The following is a 26,636-nucleotide window of genomic DNA, read 5'->3' on the forward strand; positions in this document are numbered from 1 at the left end:
AGTGGAAAAAGATCTTATGGTAGAAAAATTCTACCTTATATGTCTATTAGTTAACTTTTTATATAATAAGGGAAATGGGGCCTATCAATTATGAAAATGCACTATAATTAACTTAATGGCATTTTCCAGAAAGGTATCTGTATTTTACTTGAGAAGTGATTCATTCAGGTCACAGAATTAGAACTTTTAAATTTATTCAATCAACATTACCTTGAAGTACAAACAGATATAAAAAGATAATTACATACAAAAAAGAAACAGCTAGGAAGAAAAAGGAGTTTTCATTCAAAAATCACTTAACACTCACTATTTAGTGTAATACGGTGTATGTGCATGTACTAAGTCAGTTCAGTCGTATCTCACTTCTTGTGACACTATGGACTGAGGCCTGTCAGTCTCCTTGGTCCATGGGATTCTCCAGGCAACGATACTGGAGTGGGTTGCTGTGCCCTCCTCCAGGGTATCTTCCCGACTTTGGGATTGAACATGTTTCTCCTGCATTGCAGGTGGTTTCTTTACCACTGAGCCACCAGCAGTTCATTCTAATTTCTTACTCAGGTAATTATGTTCTGTTAAAACACTTCAGAATACTATTCTTTGAATGGAATGTGACAAGTAATACTATAAAGGCAGATTGATTTCTCTCCTCCTCTTTAAAGTTTGTAAAAGTTATAAAAAAGAGTTTGCCTAAAATAATTTATCAGATATTTGTAGTATACCTATGTTAGGTAAAACATCCCATATGTAGAAAATATGTATTAGAGATGTCATTTGACTTGAACTTTGAAAGTGTCACCTTTGTAACAAAAGGTGACAGGGACTTCAGGAAGAAGAGGTAGCTTGTATTTTGTCATGAAAGAGCTTGTCAACTTCAAACATGGCTAGAGGCCTGGATTTTCCTTTATAATTCAGGTAGTGACAGGAGATGAGTTGGGGAACACTGATTTTTTAAATGACTGGAAATACAATACCAGAAAAACAAAAAAATGAGTGACTCATGTTGTATTTGTAAATGGCCATGACAATAAACAAACAAAAAAGATTATAAATTCTTTTTCTCCTTAGGATTACTGTAATCTAAGCTCATGAATTGAGATATGCTCCCAGATTCAGTTCAGTTCAGTTTAAGTTGCTCAGTCGTGTCTGACTCTTCGTGACCCCATGGACCACAGCCCGCCAGGGTTCCCTGTCCATTACTAACTCCTGGAGTCTACTCAAACTCATCTTCATTGAGTTGGTGATGCCATCCAACCATCTCATCCTCTGTCATCCCATTCTCCTCCTGCCTTCAATCTTTCCCAGCATCAGGGTCTTTTCAAATGAGTCTGTTTTTCGCTCCCAGATTAACTTCATTTTAATGGCATTGTCACACCCATTCAATCGACCTCAGACAAACTACTAAATAGACAAAATTCTGCTTTGGGTCCTTTGGTCTCATTCTTATATCCTAGGGCTTATTTCTGACTTTCATTAATGTTGAAACCCCTTTTCTTTCAAAAGTCCAGAATTAAATAATAACTGTTTTGGCACAGGGCCCCACACGTCCAAAGTTCCACCAGCCACAACGCTGGAATATTGAAACGTCCTGCTATACCAGAAATCACTCCTTCATCTGTCTGATTTCAGGAATTCAGAAGTACTCGGAGATGAAGCTGAGTAGGGATACAAAAGGGACATGCAGGTAACCCTGTCTTCAGCTTTTTATCAAATAGTATGGAAGTATTTAAAAAATTTATAGGTATTAGCACCAAAGAGTGTGTACTTACTGAACACCAGCTCTGATCAAACTAGAAAAAGGTCTACGTTTTTAGGAATCAGCCTGTGTTTCCAGGAATCTGCCCTGTGAAGCTCTTTGACTTTCATTTACAGAAATCTGCTGAGGGAGTTGTCAGAGTTTAATTGGAATTGGAAGAACTGAATTCCAGCAGATATCCAAGGGATATAGTCGAAGCTTTCCTTCATCAGCACCTCTCAGTCCCTACCATGTGAGCAGATGCCTTGTCCATCAAAGTGAAGACTTTGTTAATATTTACATTTACCTCCTCTACCCCAAATCTTTTATGATTACAGTACCTCCCCTATATTACTACTACACAAACTTCAGTTTCCTTCTGTTCTTTTTTTCTAGAATTTCTTCTTTGCATCTATCTTCTAATTTTTTAGACCCTCTTCTTACAGTTGTGGGTTAGTATAAATATTTATTACTGCTCTCCCAAGGTCTCCTGAGCAGGAGTTGGATAAATCCCTATGTAAAAAATCTCTTTCTTAGGCAAATTTGTTCCTTAAATTCAACCCAAGTTCACTGAGCTTAGATGAAAGAATTCACAATCTAAAGAGAATGAACTGATCATAAAACTTACTGTTATTAAATAGCATATATTTGGAAACAAAAAAATGGTTACTTTTTTAGGGAGATAGGCACCTGGTGTCTCTCCTATAAGGTTTTTCTGGGGTTCATCACCTAATTTTAAAAGTCAGATACATTATTTATGACAGTGTAGGTTGTATTTTCAATAGCAAAAATGTTATTTGAAAAATATGATAGGGACCTAAAATGCCTTTCATATTTCAAAAAATGCTGCTGCTGCTGCTAAATCACTTCAGATGTGTCCAACTCTGTACGACCCCATAAATGGCAGCCCACCAGGCTCCGCCGTCCCTGGAATTCTCCAGGCAAGAGTACTGGAGTGGCTTGCGATTGCCTTCTCCGTCAGAAAATGGGGGGAAAGCAATAAAAATGCATATTTGCAAATAAACATGACCTTCTTTTGTTGACAAGAAAAAGAAAATTTACAAACCATCTGATTATTTTTTATGTTTGAGCCATTTTAATGATAATTATATTTAGTTTGGCTTATGTTTTGTCTCAGTTCCTGCTAGCCTGCAAAGATGACGTAGCAATAATTAATGTGGCTTACTTTAACCATTGTAAACTCAATAAAATGGTATAAATCATTTTCCATTATACAGTTGAAGTACAGACAAAGAGTAGATTTACCAATAATTTTGAAAGCATATTATAAAATATCAATATAAAAAGAGCTCATAAAGCATGTTAAAACATGATTTTAATCTGAGAGTGGAGTTTTTATATTACTTTATGTTATTTACTAAGGACCCAGTTCAGGCAGAGTCTAAGAAGTAATAGAAACAGTTATTTGAGGAATTTGCGTAGGTCATATTTTATCATTCTGTATTGATAATCATAAAACAGCTACAGTTTATTGATTTATTGAGTACCCACTTCTTACAAGTCATGATATTAATTTTAACTGTCATCAAGATTCTGTAACCCTGATATTACAAACGAGTCTTTTCAGAGAGAAAAGTGTGGCTTAAAAAGATTCAATATATTACCTGAGTTGATTAGTGAAAGTTATAAAAAACAAAGCTGCGAATCAAATTCAGGTCTACCTGACTATGAAAGCTGTTTTCCTTCCCTCCACAATATGATGCCTATAATTTAAAAATTTATTTTAAATTTTAAATTTCATTTTAAAACTTAAAAGATAGTCTTTTGTGTTATATTAAGTTTAATAATAATGACTGTGCCACATCATCCAGCTCATACATTAATGGTAGATCCAGTGGGAATTCAGTTGCTCTCAATAAATAACATTCTTACATACGATCATTACTTAATGGATGCTCTAAGCATTCAGAAGTGTTCAATAGTGAAGCGGATAGGTCTTAGGTTCTATAATACTTATGTGAAGAATCTAGTGTTCAAACCCATAGAAAAATAAAGCAGAATGGTGGCTGCCAGTGCCTTGGGAAGGGAAAAGAGGGATTTCTGTTTCCTGGGTATGTAGTTTCAGTTACGCGAGACAAGAAGTTTCTAGAAATCAGCCATACCACATTGTGCTTACAATGAACAAAACTGCACTGTGTAATCTGCACCTAAAATTTTAATAGGGTATATATCATGATATGTGGGTTTCTCTTGCCACAATAAAACAAAACTTCATCTGCTGCCTTACTGATGTTTTTTTGTTGCTCATGTCCAACAAAATTCAAGAAAGGAGAGAACACATCATTTCCGGTAAAGCAGTCTCTTTTCATAAGCTATCTCAAAATTAGGTTAAACAAACTTTGGGGAATGTTAACTTAGCCTTTGTTTTTCAGAGCATGGCCCTTGACAAGTGGCATAGCTATCACCCAAGAGAGAGCTTGTTATAAATGCAAAATCTCAGATCCCAAACCAATCTATGTAAACAGATTCTGCATTGTAGCAATATCTTCAGAGGCACATTATATTTTGAGAAACACTGAAACAGGCCACAAAACAAGAGTTGTAGCTAAATCTGGGCTTATTCTTTTATTTGCATTGATACTAATCTGCTTTTCTGAAACCACGAGTGTATCAGGAAACACGTGGTACCACTTAAGAACATAAGGGAGCATTTAATTTAGAAACATCATAATTCACTGGAAAACAGCTGTCACTTGGCTTCTCTTAGAAACATTTTACAAGATTTGTAAATAATTAAAAGTAAGCCTATTTTTATAGTGGTGCAGTTTGTAAAGAATCTGCCTGCAATGCAAAAGACAGAGGTTCAATCCTTGGGTAGGGAAAATCCTCTGAAGAAGGAAATGGCAACCCATTCCAGTATTCTTGCATGGAAAATCCCACGGACAGGGGATTCTGGTGGGCTACAATCCATGGGGTGGCAAAGAGTTGGACAAGACTGTCTGAGCATATTATTATATTTCTATATCTGTAGTTTTATTTTGCTATGACATTCTATATATTTGGCTGGTATTCCATTTAGTACATTAATATTTGTAGCTTCTTGAAATTACTTTCATTTTTTATTCCAAGGGAAGCTTGGAATAACAAATATCACGATTCAATTATCAATGGTCAACCAGAAAATGGGATCTTGTGCTTGTAGTAGGAATAGATAATGCTTATTAAGCAGTGGAGTGGGAAGGGAGGAGATCGTATGGGGTAATCAAAACTGAGCAGGGCACTGAGATTATTTTAATTCCATTTATAAAATTATGTAATTTTAATTTTGGGGAAGATTATAAAATCATAAAGCTCTATACCTTACCTGAGATAGAAGCATGGAAAAGCTAAATGTTTCTATTAAGTAGAAATTTCAAGCTTTCCATAATATCCTCTTTTATTTCAGATTGTTTACATTAATATAAACTTTTTCACTAGATACTCATTTATCAAGTTAAAAATGAATTAGAACTTCTCTGACATTAGTGAAGGTGGATAATTACTTGTGAACTCAGAGATTATCAACTTTGCACAGGAGCTGGGGAATCTAAATTAAAATTGTGACAGCTTTCTTTTATTAATAATGAAATTGACTTTAAATCACAAAGTTTGATTTACTAATAGTCAATCCTTGAGCCAGGAAATCTCTCTTTCTACAGGTATCTATCTTTCTGGTGAGTAAGATTTAGATTTTATCAGAGACAGCTCTTGGAGAAGGAAATGGCAACCCACTCCAGTATTCTTCCCTAGAGAATCCTGTGGACAGAGGAGCCTGGTGGGCTGCTGTCCATAGGGTTGCACAGAGTCAGACACGACTGAAGCAACTTAGCGTGCATGCATGCATTGGAGAAGGAAATGGCAACCTACTGCAGTATTCTTGCCTGGAGAATCCCAGGGACAGACGAGCCTGGTGGGCTGTCGTCTATGGGGTCACACAGAGTCGGACACGACTGAAGCAACTTAGCAGCAGCAGCAGCAGAGACAGCACTTGTAAATATCTAATAAATATTTTGTTTATTTATTATACCTCTCTCTATGCCCTCATAATGCAAAACAAGTCTCTGGAGGTAGCATGTTGTAGACAGAAGAACCTGCAAGGCTTGAAACTTGCAAAGAACATTCATGAAAGGACAGGGAATGAATGAGAGGAGTCTGGTAAGAGCTTAATTTGAAGATGTAATAGAATAATATGTCTGGCATCCATTCTACTTCACTGTTAAATTTGTTTATTTCCATCATGGTTTATCCTGATAATGGCTCATTGAATTGTTTCCTTTTGTGAAACGGAAGATGTAAAATCAAAGCATACTCATACTGCAAACATCTTCATTTATACTTTCAGAGTCCAATCTTATACAACTGGATGCTTATAAGCCTCTCAAAAGTAACTTGTCCACAATGGAACTACAGATTTACCAACCACAGTCTTGCTCCTCCTGTGGCTTTCCCCATAAATGGCAATTCTTTTCTTTAAGGGACTCAGGACAACAGTAATTTAAAATTATCATCGATTCTTCTCTTTATCTCACATTCCACATCTAATTCATAAGAAGCTTTCCTGTGGTTGCCTTCAAAACATCTATAGAATTCAACTACTACTCACCATCTTGTTAGATTACTACCCTGATCTAACCCTAAGAGATGTGAATGACAGTCGTCTCCTCACTCTCTTTCCATTTCAACACTGACTTCTACCATCTTTATTCAACACAGCATCCTGATTAATCCTATTAAAGTAGAAATAAGATTCCATCACATCATGGCTCCAAAGCTCAGATTAAGACACAGTCTTTGCAGGGACCGAAGTGTTCACACACCATCTAAGCTCTTATTACATTTTCAAATTAAGCTCTTACCAGTCTCCTCTCATTCATTCCATTGTAGCAACATTGGCCCTGTGGTCTCTTGAGCATTCTATGCAAGTTCCATTCAAGCCTTGCAGGTCCTTCTTTCTATACTACACTATCCAGGGATATCTGTAAGGCCCACACCTTCAATTTATTCAAGCATTATTAGTCAGATCTTTCTCTAAAATAGAAACCAACTCTCAATAGAAACAATCCATAATCTCCTAATTTAGCGCTGCTTTTTTCATTTAATGTACTGTAAATGTATTTGTTCAATTAGTTTCTGTCTCCCCAACTCAAAGGTAAGCTCCATAAAGGCAGGAAAACAGTTTGTTTAATCTCCACTGTATCCTACTGATTAATAAGGACAGACATTTAGTAGGTGGTCAATTAATACCTTTTGAATAAATAAGTGTTTCTTGTCACGTGTATAGTGAATAATGATATATGAAGTTAGTAATGTACACTGCTTAAGAGTTTGGAGTTTGGAGTCATGTAGAATAATTTTTAAATCTGGTATTGTCCTATGTTATATTTATGATATCAGATAAGGTATTTCACCTCTTTAAGGTTAAATTTTCCTATCTGTAAGTTGAGAACAAATATTATCTTCAGGATAGCATTGTTGTGCACATTAAAGGAGATAATATGTAAAAAGTATTAACATACCACATTCTTAAAGTAATGTTAATGATCAGTAGTGGTTATATCCTTGGATTGGGAAGATCCCCTGGAGAATGAAATGGAAACCCACTCCAATATTCTTCCCTGGGAAATTTCATGGACAGAGGAGCCTGGGGCGCTACAGTCCATGAGGTCTCTAAAGAGTCAGACATGACTTAGTAGCTAAACAGCAACAACATCCTATACTTTGAACTTATGTGTGTTTTTAGCTCTGAAATATTTGTGTGTGTAGTGGTTATAACTGCCATATGCAAGGTCTTGTGAAAAGATCCTCATGCACTTCCTTTGTATGCCTTTTAACTTTTTCCCTAAAACACTCATGGTTTGATAGAACAAAGTTATTTAAATTAAAATATAAACTTTATATCACTTTAACTCATATAAACTTTTTAGATAACTGTAATTTAGTCATTGAGTCATTTAATATTATTATTCATTTTTTAACTTATTTTATTGATTTATTTTTGGTTGTGCTGGGATTTGTTGCTGCGCAGGTTTTTCTCTAGTTGAGTTCTCAGTGAGTGGGGATTACTCTCTAATTGCGATGTATGAGCATCTCATTTCAATGGCTTCTCTTGTTGTGGAGGACATGCTCTAGGGTGTACAGTTTCAGCCTAGCTCTCAGGCTCTAGAGCACAGATTAGTAGTTGTGCCACATGGACTTAGTTGTCCCGTGGCATGTGGGATCATCTCATATCAAGGACTGAACTCATGTTTCTTGCATTGGCAGACAGATTCTTTACCACTGAGCCATCAGGGAAGCTTAATCAATCCTGTCTTTTTCAAAAAGAGGGTTAATATTACCTCATGTATATGGTCGTATAACAGACACTAGAGGCACTGTAAACACATATCAATTTCAAAAAGTTCATCATGTAATATAATAATATATGTACAGAGAGATAACTATGATATAATGGGCAGCAGTAAATGCAACTAGGATCTGTAAGACTGTCTCTAGCTGAGAATTCATTCATTCAGCAAACACATGGAATCCTATATGCGCTGAGTACCGATCTAGAAACAGGTACATGTGTGCTCAGTTGCTCAGCTGTCTGACTCTTTGCAACCCTATAGACTGTAGCCTGCCATGCTCCTCTGTCCATAGGATTTTTCAGGCAAGAATACTGGAGTGGGTTGCCATTTACTCCTCCAGGATATCTTTCCAACCCAGGGATTGAACCTGCATCTCTTTTATTGCAGGCGGATTCTTTATTTACTGAGCCATTGGGGAAGTCCTGATCTAGCAACCTGGAGGTGAGCAAAATAAAACAAATGTAGAGCTCAGATGCTTTCCTTTACTCAGCTATTCAACATTATTGAGTAGCTTACTCTATGCAAGGCAGACAGTGAGGACAGAAGGAAAAATTAAGATAAAGCATGCTGGTCTCATGGAGAATGTCATATTTGAATAATCTTAAAGGTCAAGTAGAGCTGAGGAAAATGGAGAGAACATACTATGGCTGAATGAAGTATCGCCAAGGGGAAAAACAAGAACTAGGTAGAGATTTCTAGAAAAGAAATAGAATATAATGGAGATATGATCAAATTATATCAAGAATCAAAATATATGTATTCTGCTTGATTTGTTTGCTCCTGGTGATAAAGCAGGAGAGAAAAGTGATTTTGTAAAATGTATGGAATGGACTAATGTCCATTGGAAAATACCAAAATGGCAAGACTAGTTTGAAGACTGTTGGAATAGCCCTGGGCAATATATAATAAGGACCTATAAAATAAAAATGAATATAGAATATCCTATATTTGAAAGATAATTACAAATTTATATAATAAGTCAGAATTGTCCTACAATTTAAACAATTAATTGTCATTGAATATGCTATCTCCTCAGACACAGAAAGAAAAATAAGGAAACATTTCTTTCATTGTTCTCTAGCATTTTGTTTAAATTTATTAATTTTACAGGAGAACTAAAATATAACTGGCTTCCCTGGTGGCTCAGACAGTACAGAATCTGCCTACAATGTGGGTGACTGGGGTTGACCCCTGGGTTGGGAAGATCCCCTAATGGCAGGCAACCTACTCCAGTATTCTTGCCTGGAGAATTTTATGGACAGCCAGGCGACAGTTCATGGGATCACAAAGAGTCAGACATGACTGAGCGACTAACTCACACACACACATACACATACAACTAAGACTTAATTGAAATATTTATTCAATTTTGATAATACTTCCAGGGGTGAGAAAAATCTTAGAGAACCAAGAATGCTACAGTGGATAAATTATAATTTTCCTCTTAAATTTTGTTTCCTGAATTTATTTAAATAGTAAAAGCTGGCTCCATGTACGTTATATTAAAGCATCTTGCATTGTGAATGAGTCAATTAAGCCAAGAACATTGGGTTTTTACATCCTTTGTCATAAAGCCTCTGTAGAATATATATCTGTTTATGATGTAGCCTGTTTAACAACAAATCACAGAAGGAATCTGAATGAGGGCCCATGTTTCTAGCAGGTGGGGTAGTAATACAGGAAAGAAGGTTCAGGATGGCACCACCCTGAGCAGTGCTACCTCAGGCTCCCCACCTTTGCTTCAATCAGAAAAATCACAAGATTTAGTTGCACTTATGTCTCATTATCTGTGTGCTGCAGGTTGAGAATAATTGCTGAATAAATTAGCATCAGATCAGAGAGCATGAAATTAAGGACACAAATAAAGTGAGTTGCAACATGGTAAATTAAAAACAAGTTGAAGACTTTCTAGGAGGAACATCAAGAGCTACATTTATTAGGGGGAAACAGTTTCAACTCATATAGAACAAATAAGACAAAGAAATATTTTAAATGTTTACATTTTGCTTTACACATATGTGTAGCTTCATGGCAGCAACATCAAAGAGAATATTCGATTAGAAGACTGGAAATGTTAAGCCTGTATTTTCAACCACAGTCCTGGTTTTTTAAACTAGACTTTACAGAATTTAAAGATGATCATTTGTTGATGATGACATTTGCTTCCAAAAACAAAGGTCTCAAATGCATATAAAATAGTATATGACAAATTCACTTGTCTTACTTTGAGAAGTTTAGTTGTCTTTTATTGTCTCAGCCAGGACCATTCACATAAAACAAGTTCTGTAATAAATTAAGGGTCTTTAAAAGTAGGTAAATATTAGCTTTAATAATTTTTGGATCTGGTCTAGTATTATTTGAGGGTTTCCCTGATGGCTCAGAGGGTAAAGAATCTGCCTGCAGTGCAGGAAACCTGGGTTCAATCCCTGAGTTGGGAAGATCCCCTGGGAAGGGAATAGCAACCCACTCCAGTATTCTTGCCTGGAGAATTCCATGGACAGTGGAGTCTGTCTCTCAAAGAGTTGGACACAATTGAGTGACTAACACTATTATTATCTGATGCATTTACTTAAATAGATTAAAATAAATGCTTATTCACTAATACAATTATCTTCAGTTTTATTCACACACACAAACATCTTAATTTCATCTGCATAAAATTTTTATAAGGTAGGTATGATTTCTTCTTTTGTGTGACATTGAGGCTCAAAGTTTTAACTAAAGTGGCATGGATTAGTTCAAGTTTAAGTGTAATGGGTTTACATAAATAATTAGGATGTTTCTGCTTCTTCAAGGAGCAAATATTTTTAGCCAGGGAGCTAAAAATATATATGCAAGAGAAAAAAATGAATGAAAGTTCTGAATAAGAGGTTTGGACAAAGTAAGGAATACTGCAGAAACTTACAAAAATCCTTAAATTAGCACAGTGTTCAAAAGAAGGATGGAGAAGGAAATGGCAACCCACTCCAGTATTCTTGCCTGGAGAATCCCAGGGACAGAGGAGCCTAATGGGCTGCCGTCTATGGGGTCGCACAGAGTCAGACACAACTGAAGTGACTCAGCAGCAAAAGAAGGAGAGATTATTTCAGGGTTAAGTGATGAGGAATTATTCTGTGGAGGTGGTGATGGAATTTGAATAAGGTTTTGAAGGAACTGCAAAGGTAGTTAGGTTTCAGAGAAAGAGGCAATGTAGGCAGGGTTAACATATCAATTAAAATGGATTAATAGTGACATGGATATGGAGAATTTCAGAGCACAAGAAGAGAGATAAATGGAAAAGTAATAACCATGTATTTATTAATTACCTGCTCTGTGTCATGCCCATTTAAACGTTACTTGTATTAATTCAAGTCACCTTCACAACATCACTATGAGGTATTCTTATCCCATGTCATTAGTGAGGAAACTCAGGTTCTGAATGTATTACTAACTTGTGCAAAGCCACATAGTAGTTCATGGCAAAAGCAAAATTAAAATTAGTGGATAGATCCATAGTCCATGTTCTTGATCATTATGCAGTACTGCCTTCTGTGATCATAATAGTGATCTGACATTCTTCTACACATTACAGCTTAACTCATTACAGGGTAGATTGGCTGCCTACATATAGCCATTAGTTTTACATATACCCTTGAGGAAGTCATGGTCAGTGTTTATTTGAGGAAGTGAAATTTAACAGTTATATTAAGGATGAAAAGAAGACATAAAACAAATAAAAGATTTTGTATACTATTATACTGTGACTGTCATTAAGAAGTATGTTTTACAATAGATAATACCTTTTTTGCATAGCAAATGATTACTCAATCACTGTTAACTCCTGTTTCCACAGCATCTATCCTGGTATATGCTATCACTAATGTCCTTCCAAAGTCCTTCCTCTCAGACAGAATATAGCCCCGTTCAAGTTCTGATTTCATTTTACTGGCCCTTTGACACTCTCCCTCACATCACATTCTAACTTAATATATCCCACCCCATTCATCATAGGACATGATTTTTGTAAAATCTTTTCATTCCTTCAAAAAAAATTATTTTATTTGTCTCTCATTTGCCTCTTGCCCCTGCCCCTTACCTTTTTTTAGACATCAAGTGGAGGAAAGAAACACATCTAAGTTTGAAGAAACCCACATGTCTGCAGGTAATTTTATTTCTGTGTTACGTTCCTCTATAGGCATTCTTACTGGAGATGTGTATCTCTCTAATTCATAGAGAAAAACAATCTTCCAGCAAACAGGCTGATTCAAAAGCTCTGTCAAGCATCAACATGATACTCTTAGCTAAGATCTTTTTCTTCTGTGTTTTCATCTGTGACCTACTGTGAATGAATCATGATTTGAGAATTAACCAGTAATAAATCAGATACTTTTTTTCTGTTTCTTTTGTTCCTCTTTATTGTGAAAAAGCCGTCTTTATTGCTACTGTTGTTTTTGTTTTGTTTTCCATATTTAATAGCAAAATGGTAGAAATGGACATCCAATCAATTACATTACTTTGTAGGATAAGAACACTTATTGAACATACATTGCTGCTATGCATATTTGGCATGTATCATTTAAAACTGGATTAATAGCAAATAGAAGTTGAACCAATGTTTAAGAAAAGTTTAAACAGTGCTCCTTGCCAAATGTTTCAGATGATTTTACAAGTGGTATGAAGGGTATGAGGAATAAGGAAAGGAAAGAGAATACATAGGAATGGCAAAGAGAAAATGGATTAAAAGAAAATAAAGGTGTCAGTCATGTGTCACATAAATACTTTACTGGATGACTGAAAAATTATTTGAAATCCTTATATTGGAACACTCAACACACAACTATATTTACAAGAAATTAACAAGAATTTGACAGATGTGAAATTTTAGCTATTTTTGAGTAAAAACAGAATTTGCTTTAACAAAATAATTAGTCTTAAGGAATGTTCCCAGTCTTCTGAGGCTATTGCTTTCTTTAGAACTATTAAAATATCTCAACCAAAAAAAGGAATAAAAGAAATACAGCCGGCTATAAAGAGCCACTTAAAAGGTGGCAGGCACCTATGGTTACAGTAATCCTATTAAATGTTAAACTTCAATGCCTCAATCAAAACTTTGAAGTTAATATTTCATTAGGATAAAAAGTGAAAGAGGCAAGAGGAAAAAAAATGATACTTTTACTGTTTCTTTTATCTGGATACATTTTCTCTGGTGCTGAATTCATAGTAATTGAGTTAATACATATGTTTAAAATAATAAACAGAAATTCAAGTTCATTGAAGATCAGCTTTGACAAGAACCCACTGAAGTATAGGACACATATTATGAATATCAGAGAAACTCTTAATAGAATTATCATGCCCAGAGTTCTGTGTATCCTGAAATTAACAACAACCTAGTAGAAGAAATTCAGATATTTATGGTCACACACACATGCATAGTTTGCCACTGTACTTACTTTTGGTCACGACACCCTCTAAGTGGATGATGTTAGGATGGTCAAACTGTCCCATGATACTTGCTTCCCCTAGGAAATCTCTGCGCTGTTTCTCAGTATAGCCTACTTTAAGGGTTTTAATCGCCACAGGTAATTCTCTCTTTCCTGGAAGTTTCAAACGTCCACTACAAACTTCACCAAATTCACCTTGTGATAAAGATGTAAAAACACATAAACTCATTAAACATCTTTACTCTAAAATAGTAATCTGAAGTTCTCTTAGAATAGTAAGGTTTCGACAAAACAAAATTAAATGGGAGTCCAAATTTCCTTGTCATTGCTGAAAGACATTAATGGTCCATAGGGAAAAAACACCTATGGGTGACCAGGAAACACTTGGGGGTTATTAGTTTCATCTGTCTTACATATAGAAACCTTAATGGAAACATTAGAAAGAAACCAAAAGCAACTGACTGAAAACCACTTCCTTCTTCCTTTGCTTTCTACTCTAGCAGTGACACTAATGAGAAAATAAGAAAAGATCATAGCCGGACAAAAAGGAAACAATCTTAATGAAGAGATGACCCATACACAAAATAATTGGATACTTGAATTTTTTAAATCTTTCTGGGCATTACAAATTACATATGTATGAAATATAATAAATAGTAGATAGTAAAACACCATGTTTGAATATTTATTTTTGCTGGTTTATTTTTTTCATAAGCTAGACATTTGCAGGTTTAAGTATGAGCTATGTACAGTAGTAGTTTAACTAGCTATGTAGTAGTAAAATATGATCAATTATATATCACTTTGAAAGCAAGACAATTACAGAAGATTAAAAACATCTTGAGTTAGATCAGAACATTGATATATTACATTCTATAATACAAACACGTTAAAAGTCCGAATTAAACACACTGTCTTACCTGCTCCAATAACTCTTTCAATGGTGATGCATGAAGCTTCTATCTCCTTGGCAAATTCATGGACAGCTTGATTGGGGTCCTCATAGGTATGTGGATCAATATAAGTTCTTACTCCTGGCAGTTTAACTGCAAAAATAAACGGGCATTAAAACAGAAGTACTGGTGATGGATGAGTGAAATTATAAATGTTATTAACATGCAACTATGGCTTACATCTGTAATTTCTAGAAGTGGCAGAGCTGCAAGGACAGACTCTTCTCCTGAGTTATAGGAGTTATTTGTACAACTATCTCACTTTTATAACTGTAGAAATCTGGATTGCTGGCATGCACATGAAGTGCATATGTGAGGACATATTTGAATAAATACATCTTTTAGCAGTAATGTTCAGGGAGTCAGTCTCTGAGGCAAACTAAGACACTTTTGCTTACCAAATTGAACAATGAAATGCTATTGGCTTAGTCGTTGGTTTGTTCTATTATGCTTTACTTAAAACCTCATCACAGATGATTTAGTTCTTATAAAAATAATTTAAAACAAATTTTCTGGTGCTTTGGTCCTATGACTGTTATAGAAGTCAAAAGAAAAAAAGAAATTCACTCTATTTTTTACTGCAGGGCATTATACAAGTCTCTCATATTCTATGAGCCTCAGTTTCATTACATTTTAAAGACTACCAATATCATCTTCAATGATATTTTTTGAGAATAAATAACATTAAACAAGATAGGACTAAAAATGGACTCAAAAATTCTTTTATGATTTTGATATGGCAGAATGACAAAAACAAACAAACAAACAAAAAACCCCACTCTTTTTGTCATTTACTTGGCAAATCAACTCACACTGTACTCTTTATCTAAAAATGAACATATTATAATAATAAAATTAGAACCCATTTAGGCTAATTTTTAAAGCTCATGAATAAAACTTGATTTTCTGTATTTCTTAAAATTATAGTCTTTTTCAAGTCATTTGAACCAAGGTTGCTGTTACAGGATCTGCTCAGGGAATTTCCTGCCAAAATGGTAGAAAAAAAAAAAGGAAAAATTTATTCATTTATTCTGGTGGTTTTATCTAATGATATATTTCTATTGACTATTGCTAGCAATTAGAATTGGCTGGAAATACAGTTTGATATATAACAACTTTTTATAAAGCAAGAAGTTTTTGTTTTCATTATTATAAGAGAGTTTGCTTTAAAGAACTGGAAAAACCATTACTTTATTGCCCAGGGTCAGCCAGCAACACTACAAGCCCAGGAATGTACCAAAACACACTTTTTAACACAATATTTTTGGTCAGTTTTTACAAATCTTTGCCTGAAAAGAAGCCAAAGTAACAATAAAGTCTCCCCTACTTTGCTTTATTTTGATTTTTTTTTTAACAGTTTGCTTACTGTGCCCATTATGAAAATGCATCTTTTCCTCTTCCGGGTCTTGTTTGGCTTTGCTGTAACCACACCGCCTGGAATAGAGTGAGCCAACATTAGCCACATCTCCCAAGCGGTGAATCATGTCAAGCCCAGAAGCACACAACACAATTGAAATGACTGCAATCTTAAGTGATTTTCACACCAGCAGGATGGAACACCAATACTCTTGGATGAATCGTATTTCCGCAGCCAATATCCCTTATTTCTGCCCAGATTTCACTGAGAAGTCTGAAGCTCTCCAAATCTATTTTTAAACATCACTTCACCATACACCACACACCAGACACTTCTCTGTTGCCTTCCTCTTTTACTTTTTTTAACCACCTCTGAGGCCCCTGCCTGCCTTTTTCAGATGAGCTGTCCCAATATGCCTCTGATTCAATAGTCTCCTCCTTTCAGCATCTTACATTATCATTTTTTAATTTTTTTTCCTCTTGTTTTGGAGTTTTTAGTTTTTCTGCTGACTCTTTTCCCCTTGCACCCACTCAGAGATCACTGTCAAGTTCCCAAGGTTTGCAAACCATCTCAGCTCTACTCCCCAATTCTTGGTCTCTCCTGTTTTTCTCTTCTTACTAATTTGTAAGTCATTTTAGACCTGCTCTTATTACTTACAAAAAGCTTCCCCTCTAATGTTCACTGATGACATATTAATCTCTAAATCCAAAGACTTTTTCTTAATTTTTAATCCATGATTAATTGAAATCCCTAACTATTCCTTTTCTGGTATTTCTTACTGCTCTTTTCATTTATATGGACAATTCCCAATGTCCTCTGCCCAGGCTTCTCTGGTTCTCTACTGTAGATCTATCCATTTCCATCAATTTAAATTAATCTCTATCCCTCTGATTTTATCCTTTCAAGAGTTATGTTTTTATTCCTTGTAGATTTACTTTATAGGAATATTCCCCAGGTATTCCACTCAAAAGATTTGGGAAAACAACAACAACAACAGTATCTTTCTCTTGACTTTCAATCTTGATCTGCTGCCTTCTTTTCCTCTCAATAACACTTCCATGGCTTAGTACCTTAAGATCAAAGCCCTATGCTTGTGTACCTCACAATAAATGTGTTGTCAAATTCCAAGCATTATATAACATAAAATCTTATGGTCCATCTCGTCCATCTCATTAGTTCTACCCCTTCTTCAATTAAAGCCTTGTTATTTTTTCATTTGGATTGCTATCAGTGCCTCTGAACTGATGCCCTTGCATTCTATAACTGCTTTCCTGAACTATACTAGACATGGCTATAGCCACATTACCATAAATAAAGTACCTTGCTATTATGTTACCTCTCTCCTGAAAACATTTCAATAAAAATGTAAAGATTCCTAAGTGTAGCCCCAATGCACACTTCCTGCCTCATCTCCAGGATACTTTTCCATGCTTCCATATGCTCCTATATACTGGTTCCTACACTTAGCATGCTCTTCTTAACAATCTCCAATTAATCCAAGTCCAGTTCAATTGTTGCCTTATGTTTTTTTTCCCCCCATTACCACTGCTTATTTCAATCTTCCTCACTATGAACCCAGTAGTTTTCAGCATTCCTCTCATGGTGAGATTCCCAGTCGACAATACAACATAGTCATTTGAGAATATTTTTTGGTTCTCATGTTTTATTGTTAGTTTCTTAAATAGCAGCAACTACTGTTCATTTATAAATTTCTCAAGTCACTTGGCACCTAGATCGGACTTGGCACCAAAAATATGTGTCACGCTGATGAAATGAATAAATGAATGAGTGGATGATATTCTGATTGAGTCTACATAATGACAAGTGTTTGAGAGAGAATAGGCTGATGAATACTAAAGTACATGAACAACAATATAACATTAAAACAATTGACCAAAATAAAAATATTTTAACTACTTTTAGTGAAATTCCTAAGGAGGTGAATTTATTATTTACAAATTCTTAGAAAAAAATTGTTTATCAAGAACAAAATTTCATTTATTTCTGCATAAAGAAAATACAGCTGAAATGTCAGGCTGACAAAATATTTTCATTAAAAAGTTGACTGAAAACTACTATTGAATGTAAGGAAAGTGGCCAACTGACATGAACTGAGGGACTGTTCCTGGTTTCATATTCTAAAATGTTTCTTAAATATGTGTATATTTTGATGTAAAAATAAAACCTATTGTATTCTCTATCTTTCCTAGTGTATAATTACACATATTATACAAAATAGATTACAAAACCTGTTTTTGTGCCATTTTTGATGAAAAATATAGTTATCTTAATTTTATCATGTTAAAGAACTAGCAGTTTATTAGTAAATTACAGTTAGCAAAATTTGAATAAACTTGAAATAATGTGCTTAATACATATAGTGTTCTTAGGTGAGGAGCATCACACAGTGGCAATCTGTGGCCTTTCAAATAGTATTCAAAACATGTAGATGCAAGACATCTTGAATCACTTCACAACAGTGAAATGGAGAGAAAAAATAAATACATGATATCATCCTGAAGTAATAGTTGATCTATTCAAGCTGATATTTAAGTTATTTTAATATTGTTCATAATTTTAGGTATTACATTCTTCTTTCAATTGATGTATGTGCCTTTACACAAAAGGTAGTGATACTGTTTTTTATTTTTAACAATATTCTACATACAACTGTGAGAAATCATCCTGAGATTTACGTTATGTAAATAACACTAACAGAAAACTTCATTAGAGGAATTCTAAAGAGACTTAAAAAGTATACAAGTTCTTGCAGTTTACATTAGAAAACAAACATCCATCCCACCTTCAGCTCTCCTACGTTCAGAAAAAAATTAAACTTTGAAACTTGTATCCTCTAATAGTCTTTATCATTAAATAAGTCTCATGAATATTTAAATGTCATGCAAATTCCTTATATGAAAATGGAAATAAAACTTTGGATCTAATCTTAAAAATGATTTGGGAATATCTTGTTGAGGAGCAGTTAACATTGTAATACCTAGGGTGAGAGTCAGGAGGGCAACAGGAAGGAGTTATTTTTGACTATGGGCTTCTCTGGAGTTCTATAACATATATGGCTGCATGTCACATTAACATATAAAATTAAGTTCTGGAAACCCCCAAAGCACCATTAAAACAAACCTCAACAAGATACAGCAAGTAAAAGTGCAGCTGGCAGAGACTGCACTCAAGCAGTGGTTCAGCCTCACTGACAAAGCACTGCAGGAAGCCTGTTCATTCAGTATCATTTTCTGTACCTTGTCCAGATACATCATTGTAACCCATCAGACACAGTCAGTAAGTATGCCTGTCCATATATAAATTACAACTGCCATCTTCTGGAACCTTTTTTCTTTCTGAACAGAAAAGAAACAGTTTCTTCATTTTGCTTCAATCACAATTTTAACGGATTTTGATATCATTGTGCTGAAAATATCTTAATATAATTAGAGGAATCATCCTCTACCCATTTATACATATCTTCTTCTAGAAAATGATATTATTTTAGTACTAGAGGGGGCATGAGAAATCGCATTAAATGTAGGCATAGTTTATACTCATTAATGAAATTTATTAAAAGGCTTTGAGTCACGCTTTCTATATAATATATAAGTGATTTCATGGTTAATTTGGAGATCAATCTAATTTCCCATATCTATCCTAAAGATTTAATAATACAACTTGATGATATTAATGTTGTTTTTAAAAACAGCTCAAGCCATTAATTCTAAATTTGGATATTTGAAACTTCCATAGACATGGAATAGTAAATAATAATCTTTATGAATGGATGGAGGTACTAATGACTAATTTATTTCTCAGATGTAAATTGAGGATTAGATAATAAATTAAAGGTAGGAATATAAAGCCCTCAAAGAGTACCAAGTGAAGAACAGAATCAGAACTTTCTAAATGACACTAGCATGAACAATGAGGAGAGATGAGTGAACGAAAGAGCAAAAGGAGATTGTAGATCCTTACTCCACAATAACCTCTACAAAATCAGATTTTTCTTTATTTTTGCCTACTGAAATGAACACTGAATAAACACTCTTTTTCCTTCCTCAATTCTAAATATGGTGGGGAGGAAGCAATGGTGAAAGAAGTAATGGTTCTGCATTTTGATGTTTTTGAAAGAGTGAGCATATGCAGTACCTGGCTCAGAAATGGACATGCCTACAGCTGCTCTATTGTCCAGATGGATTAAGAAATGCTTTACCAGTAAAAATATTCAAAAGGAAATGTTTTAGCAAACATGAGAGTCAATATGTCTTGCTTATAGAAAAGTTCCTTGTATTGTATCCTCTTTTCAAAACACATTTCTTCATGTATGTACACACTCTTGCTCTGACATAATAATGACCTCAGCCACTGCATAATGTTGTGTTTAAAATTTTATTGCTGGCATCTTAAAAAAAAAAAGTTACAATTTTGTGGGAAAATAGTTTGACCTTTTCACTTCAAGTTTCTCTCTAACTGAAAAAAGGTAGTTTTAATAAGAGCTCAGGTAACTCATCCCCCATAAAATAAAGAAGAATGTGAATATTAACTTATTATTAATAAGTTAATAAATACTTAAAATAGATTGCTTTATTTTTGAGGACCACAGATGTATAAGAATGTGAGTGCAAATGCAGTAAAATGGGATACTGGATATATAGGCGGTCCTGCTAGCATTTGTATACGAGGTACGGGATTTTGATTTCCTTACAGATAATACAAGTTACACAAAACTGTAACTCATGTATTATCATTTACTGAAAATTACCAGATACACTTTTAAAAGAAAATATACTCATTTTGGGAAACATGCTTTTCCTACACAGGAAATGAGAGTGATGATTATACTACAGAAATATAGCAAACATAGCTGTGTTCCCATCTCACATTCTACCAAGTGTACTAACCTCCTTACGACTAACGGCAATGTGAGAAGTGGACTTATGTCTTTTTTTGTGCCTTGTATACAATTTTTAATTTCAATATCCTAAAAGACAAAGAAAAAACTTATAAACAACACTTTCAAAATAATGCAGTGTATATGAATTTGTAATTTATTTCATTAATAAGCTCTTCAAGTCCTTCCAGAATTAGCAATAGTGGGAAGACATGAATAATTTGAAATATTTTAAAGAATTCAAAGATGAATCATTGCCTCTTCATTATTGAGTTAAATTTTAATTACCTTAGAATTCTGACATGAAATATACTTTCTAAAGTATGACAAGTAAGGATTGTGTCTCCCTGTTTTCAACAAATTGTGTTCTAATGTGAGAGTAGGAAATATCCTACTAATTTTTAAAATAATTCATGGATAAATGAACTAGCTCATATGACCAATGATTTTCTCAATTAGAGTAGTCTCATTTAATATCTCCTATGGTCTGAGGTGCCACAGGTATTATAAAAATGGGTTTGGTAGCAGTTTATAGTTACATTTTATATAGCAAGCCTTCAACTGGAAATTAATATATTATCTGTTGTGTAGAAAAACCTCACACTTGCCTGCCATGAGCACGTTAAATGAGGGTCTAGAATTATAAGGGATGATTTTTATTCTCTATGTATTTTTCCTAACTATAAGATAGAATAGTATTTCCACATATCTCCCAAGCAGAAATCTGTTGTAAATGAATGAAATAATCAGTGAAATGTATGTAAAAAGAAAACCTTGTTCACTTCAAATGTCAAGAAACTTTCAGTTAATTAAACTAAAGAAAAATAGTTCCTTGAAACATTTAAGAAAATAATGTTTCAATGTAATTCACAACCATTTTTGTCAGAAAAATATGTTTTATTTCAGTTTTATTTTCTGAATTATGAAAGAAGAGTTTATCCCTTGTACTTCTGATTTTAAATATTATTAAAAATAAGCAATAATAATTTCTAAAAGAATGAGGATGACTTCCTAAAAATCAGAGTAAGTAAATCAACAAAATAAGAATTTAACATCTCTATTTTCAGAATAGTGAACTCCATTTTCCTTGTCATGCACACCCCTCAGAAGCAGTAAGTGCACAAAAGCATTGGAAAGCTTGAAACCTAATAAATGAAGAGAATAATCTAATGTGTTTGAATTCAAGAAATGTAAGAAAAAGCCACCTGGGGACTATGGGATATTTCAGAACTTATAATAAGCATGATGTTTTATATACACACACATATATATGTTTTTGTATTCATAGACAAAAGTGAATATCAAGGAGTGAATAATAACTTTATTTTAGAAATTTCACATATTAATATATCATTTACATTGAAGATTATCAATTCAATATTGGATGCCTATAAAAATAGATTGGATGTAGGGTGGGAGGACTAGAATCCTAAGCCAGCTGTGATTTACAAAAAAAAAATACTTCTGTTAAAAATGTAAGCAGTCTTGGGGATAGAGTGCTTAAAATTTAGGCATCTGAGTTTCATTAGAACATATTACAGAAATATCATCCACAACTGGGTAGATTTTAATCAAAGCAAGAAGAATATTATAAAAATTAACATTATGCCTATGTTTACCAATTTCACAACAAAGTAAGCAACTAGAGTGACAAAAAATAATTTGAGATCAAGACAGCAAAATGTAATTAGCATTTGCAAAATAATGGAGCATGTTTTTGTCGTGGGAACTACAATAGTAAAACTCAGAACTCCATAGCCCTGGAGAAAATTTAATAAATCTGAATTGCAAAACCAAGGATCTAGATGAATGATGTTGAAATTATGTCTTTCAGACCCTAAGATTTCCATAAGGTATATTAAAATAATTTGAAAAGCCAGGATATTTACAATTGGCAATTTTCATGTATAAGCATTGCATTATATTAAGGTCAAAACCAAGCACACATACTCATGCCTAGTCTTTCAGAAATGAAAAAAAAAAACAAAAACAAGATTCCAAAATCTCAAAATGTCCAACTTCTGTCCTGTAATTGTAAATATGTCTGTTCACAAATGATGACAGAATGATCCTTGGAAATTATTTATGTGGTAATTGACAAATTCTAATACTATTATACAAACAAAATTAAGAGACAAGATTTTGGGTCAAGGTTTCATAGTATTTTACTGATTCTAGTAGGAAAATTCTTCTCAGTCCTAATTTCCACTATCTAAAGTTGTTTTTTTCCCAAGGCTTTAATCTAAAGAAACATTATCTTTAACTGAAACCTTATACTGACCAGAAATTATGAAATGAAAGTTGAGAAATCAGAGAATAAAAACATATTTAGCTTCCATTCCCCTCAAACAATAATTTTGAACAAATTTCTGGTTGTCTAATTTATGTAAACTCAATTAAAGTTTGTTTCTTTTGCTTTATTTTGTTTTGTTTTACTAAGAATGCATTAAAAAATTATGGCTCTTCCATAAATATTTGCACCCAAACTGTTATCATTTTTGGGTACCTAAGCCTATTTGTGGCTAAATAACTTCTGTTTTTGGTGCTACAGACACACTTAAATGCACATGCATACACAAATATAAATGCACACACACAAACATACCGATTGAGTTAAAATTAGTGACATTTTTAGAGAAAAATGTTAGGAAAAAAAGGGAAGATTTAGGAAATAAAACATATTTTCTTAGGTTTCCTGGTGTGTTCCTTGTGAAGGAAGTGTTCCAGCTTTCCATTTTTCCTCTATTATTTGTTCATTTTACAAACTCCCTGAAGTCAACTATACAGTAGAAAAAGATACTATTTTTTAAAACATCAAGCAATTTAAATCCAGCTAAAGTTAGTTTTCACCAATACTTTTCTGAGTCATGGCTTCATTAATGTTCATATACCCATTAAGATATCTTTGAGGTTTAGTTCAAGGTATGTCTGGATGTCATTTTTTTTTTTCTCCAAGATGTAAATTCTATTCTGCTTCAGTGATGATTTTATCTCATAATATCCATATTTGAGAGTCAAGTTAGAATAAGCAACTCAATGACCATTTTTAAGTTTTTTATAGAGCAGTAAAAAAAAATAAAATCACAGTTTCAAGCCATTTATATTATACTTCAGCCACTGTCAACCAGATTTCAGGGTTTTTTTTGTTTTTGGTCTGTCACTGAAATCACAGGAACAAATCTGTACTTTCATATTAACTTCAATTTTTTTTTTCAAATAAAAACATTTCACAAGATTTAAAAAAAGATCAAAGAATCTTATCAGTCTGTGTTTACACTCTCTTGTTCTCAGAAGATCATTGGTACCTCTTCCACCACTTCTCACATCTACACACACTCAATCACACCACAGTTTTTTGAATCAACAAAAATTAATTTACACCCAGAAATAAAAGCAACAATTTTAAAGGCCCAAGACAACACTCTAATTCTCTAAAATGTATTTCAGTTCTTTTCTTGGCAAATTTTGCCTACAAATAATAGCTCAATATAGTAGTGGAGCGATTCAGACTCCTTAATCTAGACAGAAATTATCTGGTAGTTTTTACAAGGTAGGTCACTATTGTGTAGGAGTCCCTCTAAATCCCCTGGAGCAGGAAATGGCAACCCACTCCAGTATTCTTGCCTGGAAAATCTCAGGGAAAGAGGAGCCTGGCAGGTTACAGTTGATGAGGTCTCAAAGAATCAGACACGACTGAATGACTGAGCACACAGCACTCTCTAAATCTGTAAAGAGAGTTCATTGTTCTAATGTTCTAGCCTACAAGTTTACTGCTATAACCCAGATATATTTAAGATTTGTATTTGTAAATAATTAAGACTATCCCATTCGGACACTGACCCCCAAAATATGGATACTTTTTACTTCACTGGTACCAAATTAGCAATATCACTTATAATATCTGAAATAATTCAAGCTCAAACTATTAAGTTAGCCGTTTAAAATTAAATGTGGTTCTGTTTTCCAATGCTATATATATCTGCAATGATTATTAAAATAGAATATCCCACTTATGTTCATTTCATGGTTCTGGGAGACAGAAAAAGTGACTTCACCTTGACAGAAGTAGCATTCTATTTCCATGTATAATATGGTTTTAATCTTAATGGAACAACATAAACAGTGACATGTTAAATGTAAAACAGATGTTAAAATCTTACAACTCCCTGGTTTAAATCAGGACCACAGCAAAAGCCTTGGAAGAGAAGTATGAATGCTTGACATAGGGGTGATACACTTGACGGATATTTTATTTAAAAGTATACGTAGTGAAATCACTCAAGATTCTTTCTGGAACAGTTTCATTCTACTCTTCTTTTAAACTGTAACTGGTGCACTAACTACGAAAATGTACACAAATGAAAAAAAAAAAGGATGCTGACGATAATACATATAGGTGGGACAGCACAGAGGAGTGAAAGCAGGAGGGGAACACTAACCATATTAGGCTTGGATGGGCAACAGCGCACAGGGAAGAAGCCCTTCCACAGCCACAATCGCAGCAACTGAAAAGCAAACAAGAGAGCCCAAGATAAGGAAGAGATCCCACTCCCTCGATACAGCATAAAGACACGACCAATTCAGACAGGTGTCTGTTTTGCTTTTTAAAAGCAAAAATTCCTACAGGCATACAATTAATTTTTCCACAATGCCCTTCAAATTAAGAAGCATTTTATGGATTTAAGAAATACCACGCTGTATTAAATTGTTCTTTTTATTATACTTAAAGAGCTTATTTGATAGGAAATATAATGAGTCAATGTATTTGATTATCCAATTAAAACAGACAAACAAATAAAGCTATAAGCCCATTTGAATATATCTTTCCTCAGAAATGCCTGCTAAATTTATATTCAAAAGACATTCTAAACAGCCTTGTAAATAAATTTTTTGAGTAGAACCTACAAATTTAAGATGGAGAATAATGCCTTGCTTATTTGACCCACTGATTTCTTATAGCAGCGGCATCATTTATCACAGACTATTGACAATGCTATGCTTACATGACTTCACCAATCATTTATGGAAAGTGACCATTTAATTTACATTTCAGATTTTAAAAATGCATCTCTATAATATATTCACAGAGCTATTGCTATATATAAAAAAATCAACCTATATATATAATACATGCATTTTTCTGGATATTGCAAGATTCAATATTCTTTTAATTTTCCACATATTCATAGTAAAACAAAAATCCAGAAAATACCAAGTAAATTGTTTAATATAATGTATTTTATTGTTAGAAACCACGTAAATTACTGGCAGAATAGAACACAAAAGTTATATAGTGTTTCAATGCATTTACTTCCAGTTTTTATAAACTGTCCTTAGAGTGATTTCAGGACAACTGTGGGATGAGCTCAATAATGATACCACATAACAGCAGGCCAAGACTTTTATCTAAACTCTGTTTATTATGAACTTTAATTATGAAATATATCTACTCATTTTATATCAAATAAGGAAAAGAAAATACAATATAAACATCCAATATATTTGGAAATGCTAACAAACTTAGACAAGTATTTCTAAATCAAATTCCAATGGACATTTCTCAAAGGAAAATTAAGCAAAGTTCCATATAGTTTCTTTGGAGCACTGACAGTACTTTAATTTTTCCCATTACTAAGTATCTGAGAATTTGGCTGTCACTAAAATGGCAGCGTGACATTTATTTCCAATTTGATTCTTTGTATTTTAAAAAAATATGCCAAATAATGATTTTCACTGTAGAGATATTAAAAGTCAAAGTTCAATATATCAAATTATTAAAATATTTATAAGAGCATATAAAGCATCTGTACAATACTTTGGCAAATCTTGATATACTTCCTTAAAATTACATTTTATTAATGTCTTTGATATCTTAGATATGGCAACTCTCCTATTGCTTCTGTTTATGTAAGTACTCATATTTAGGA

At 33.8% G+C, this 26,636-nt stretch overlaps 1 protein-coding gene across 1 annotated transcript in view; it reads right to left on the reverse strand.

Moving 5' to 3' along the window:
• EPHA5 (EPH receptor A5) overlaps positions 1 to 26,636 on the reverse strand; it is a 407,527-nt gene that overhangs the window by 34,082 nt on the left and 346,809 nt on the right. Inside the window, exons 9-12 of the mRNA XM_052642307.1 lie at positions 25,149 to 25,214; positions 15,822 to 15,889; positions 14,423 to 14,548; positions 13,512 to 13,697 (exon numbers count right to left, since the gene is read on the reverse strand). Coding sequence (XP_052498267.1) covers positions 13,512 to 13,697; positions 14,423 to 14,548; positions 15,822 to 15,889; positions 25,149 to 25,214 — 446 coding nt within the window. The remainder of the gene's footprint in view (positions 1 to 13,511; positions 13,698 to 14,422; positions 14,549 to 15,821; positions 15,890 to 25,148; positions 25,215 to 26,636) is intronic.

Source organism: Budorcas taxicolor, chromosome 6 (genome assembly GCF_023091745.1).
Source record: "Budorcas taxicolor isolate Tak-1 chromosome 6, Takin1.1, whole genome shotgun sequence".
NCBI lineage: Eukaryota > Metazoa > Chordata > Mammalia > Artiodactyla > Bovidae > Budorcas > Budorcas taxicolor.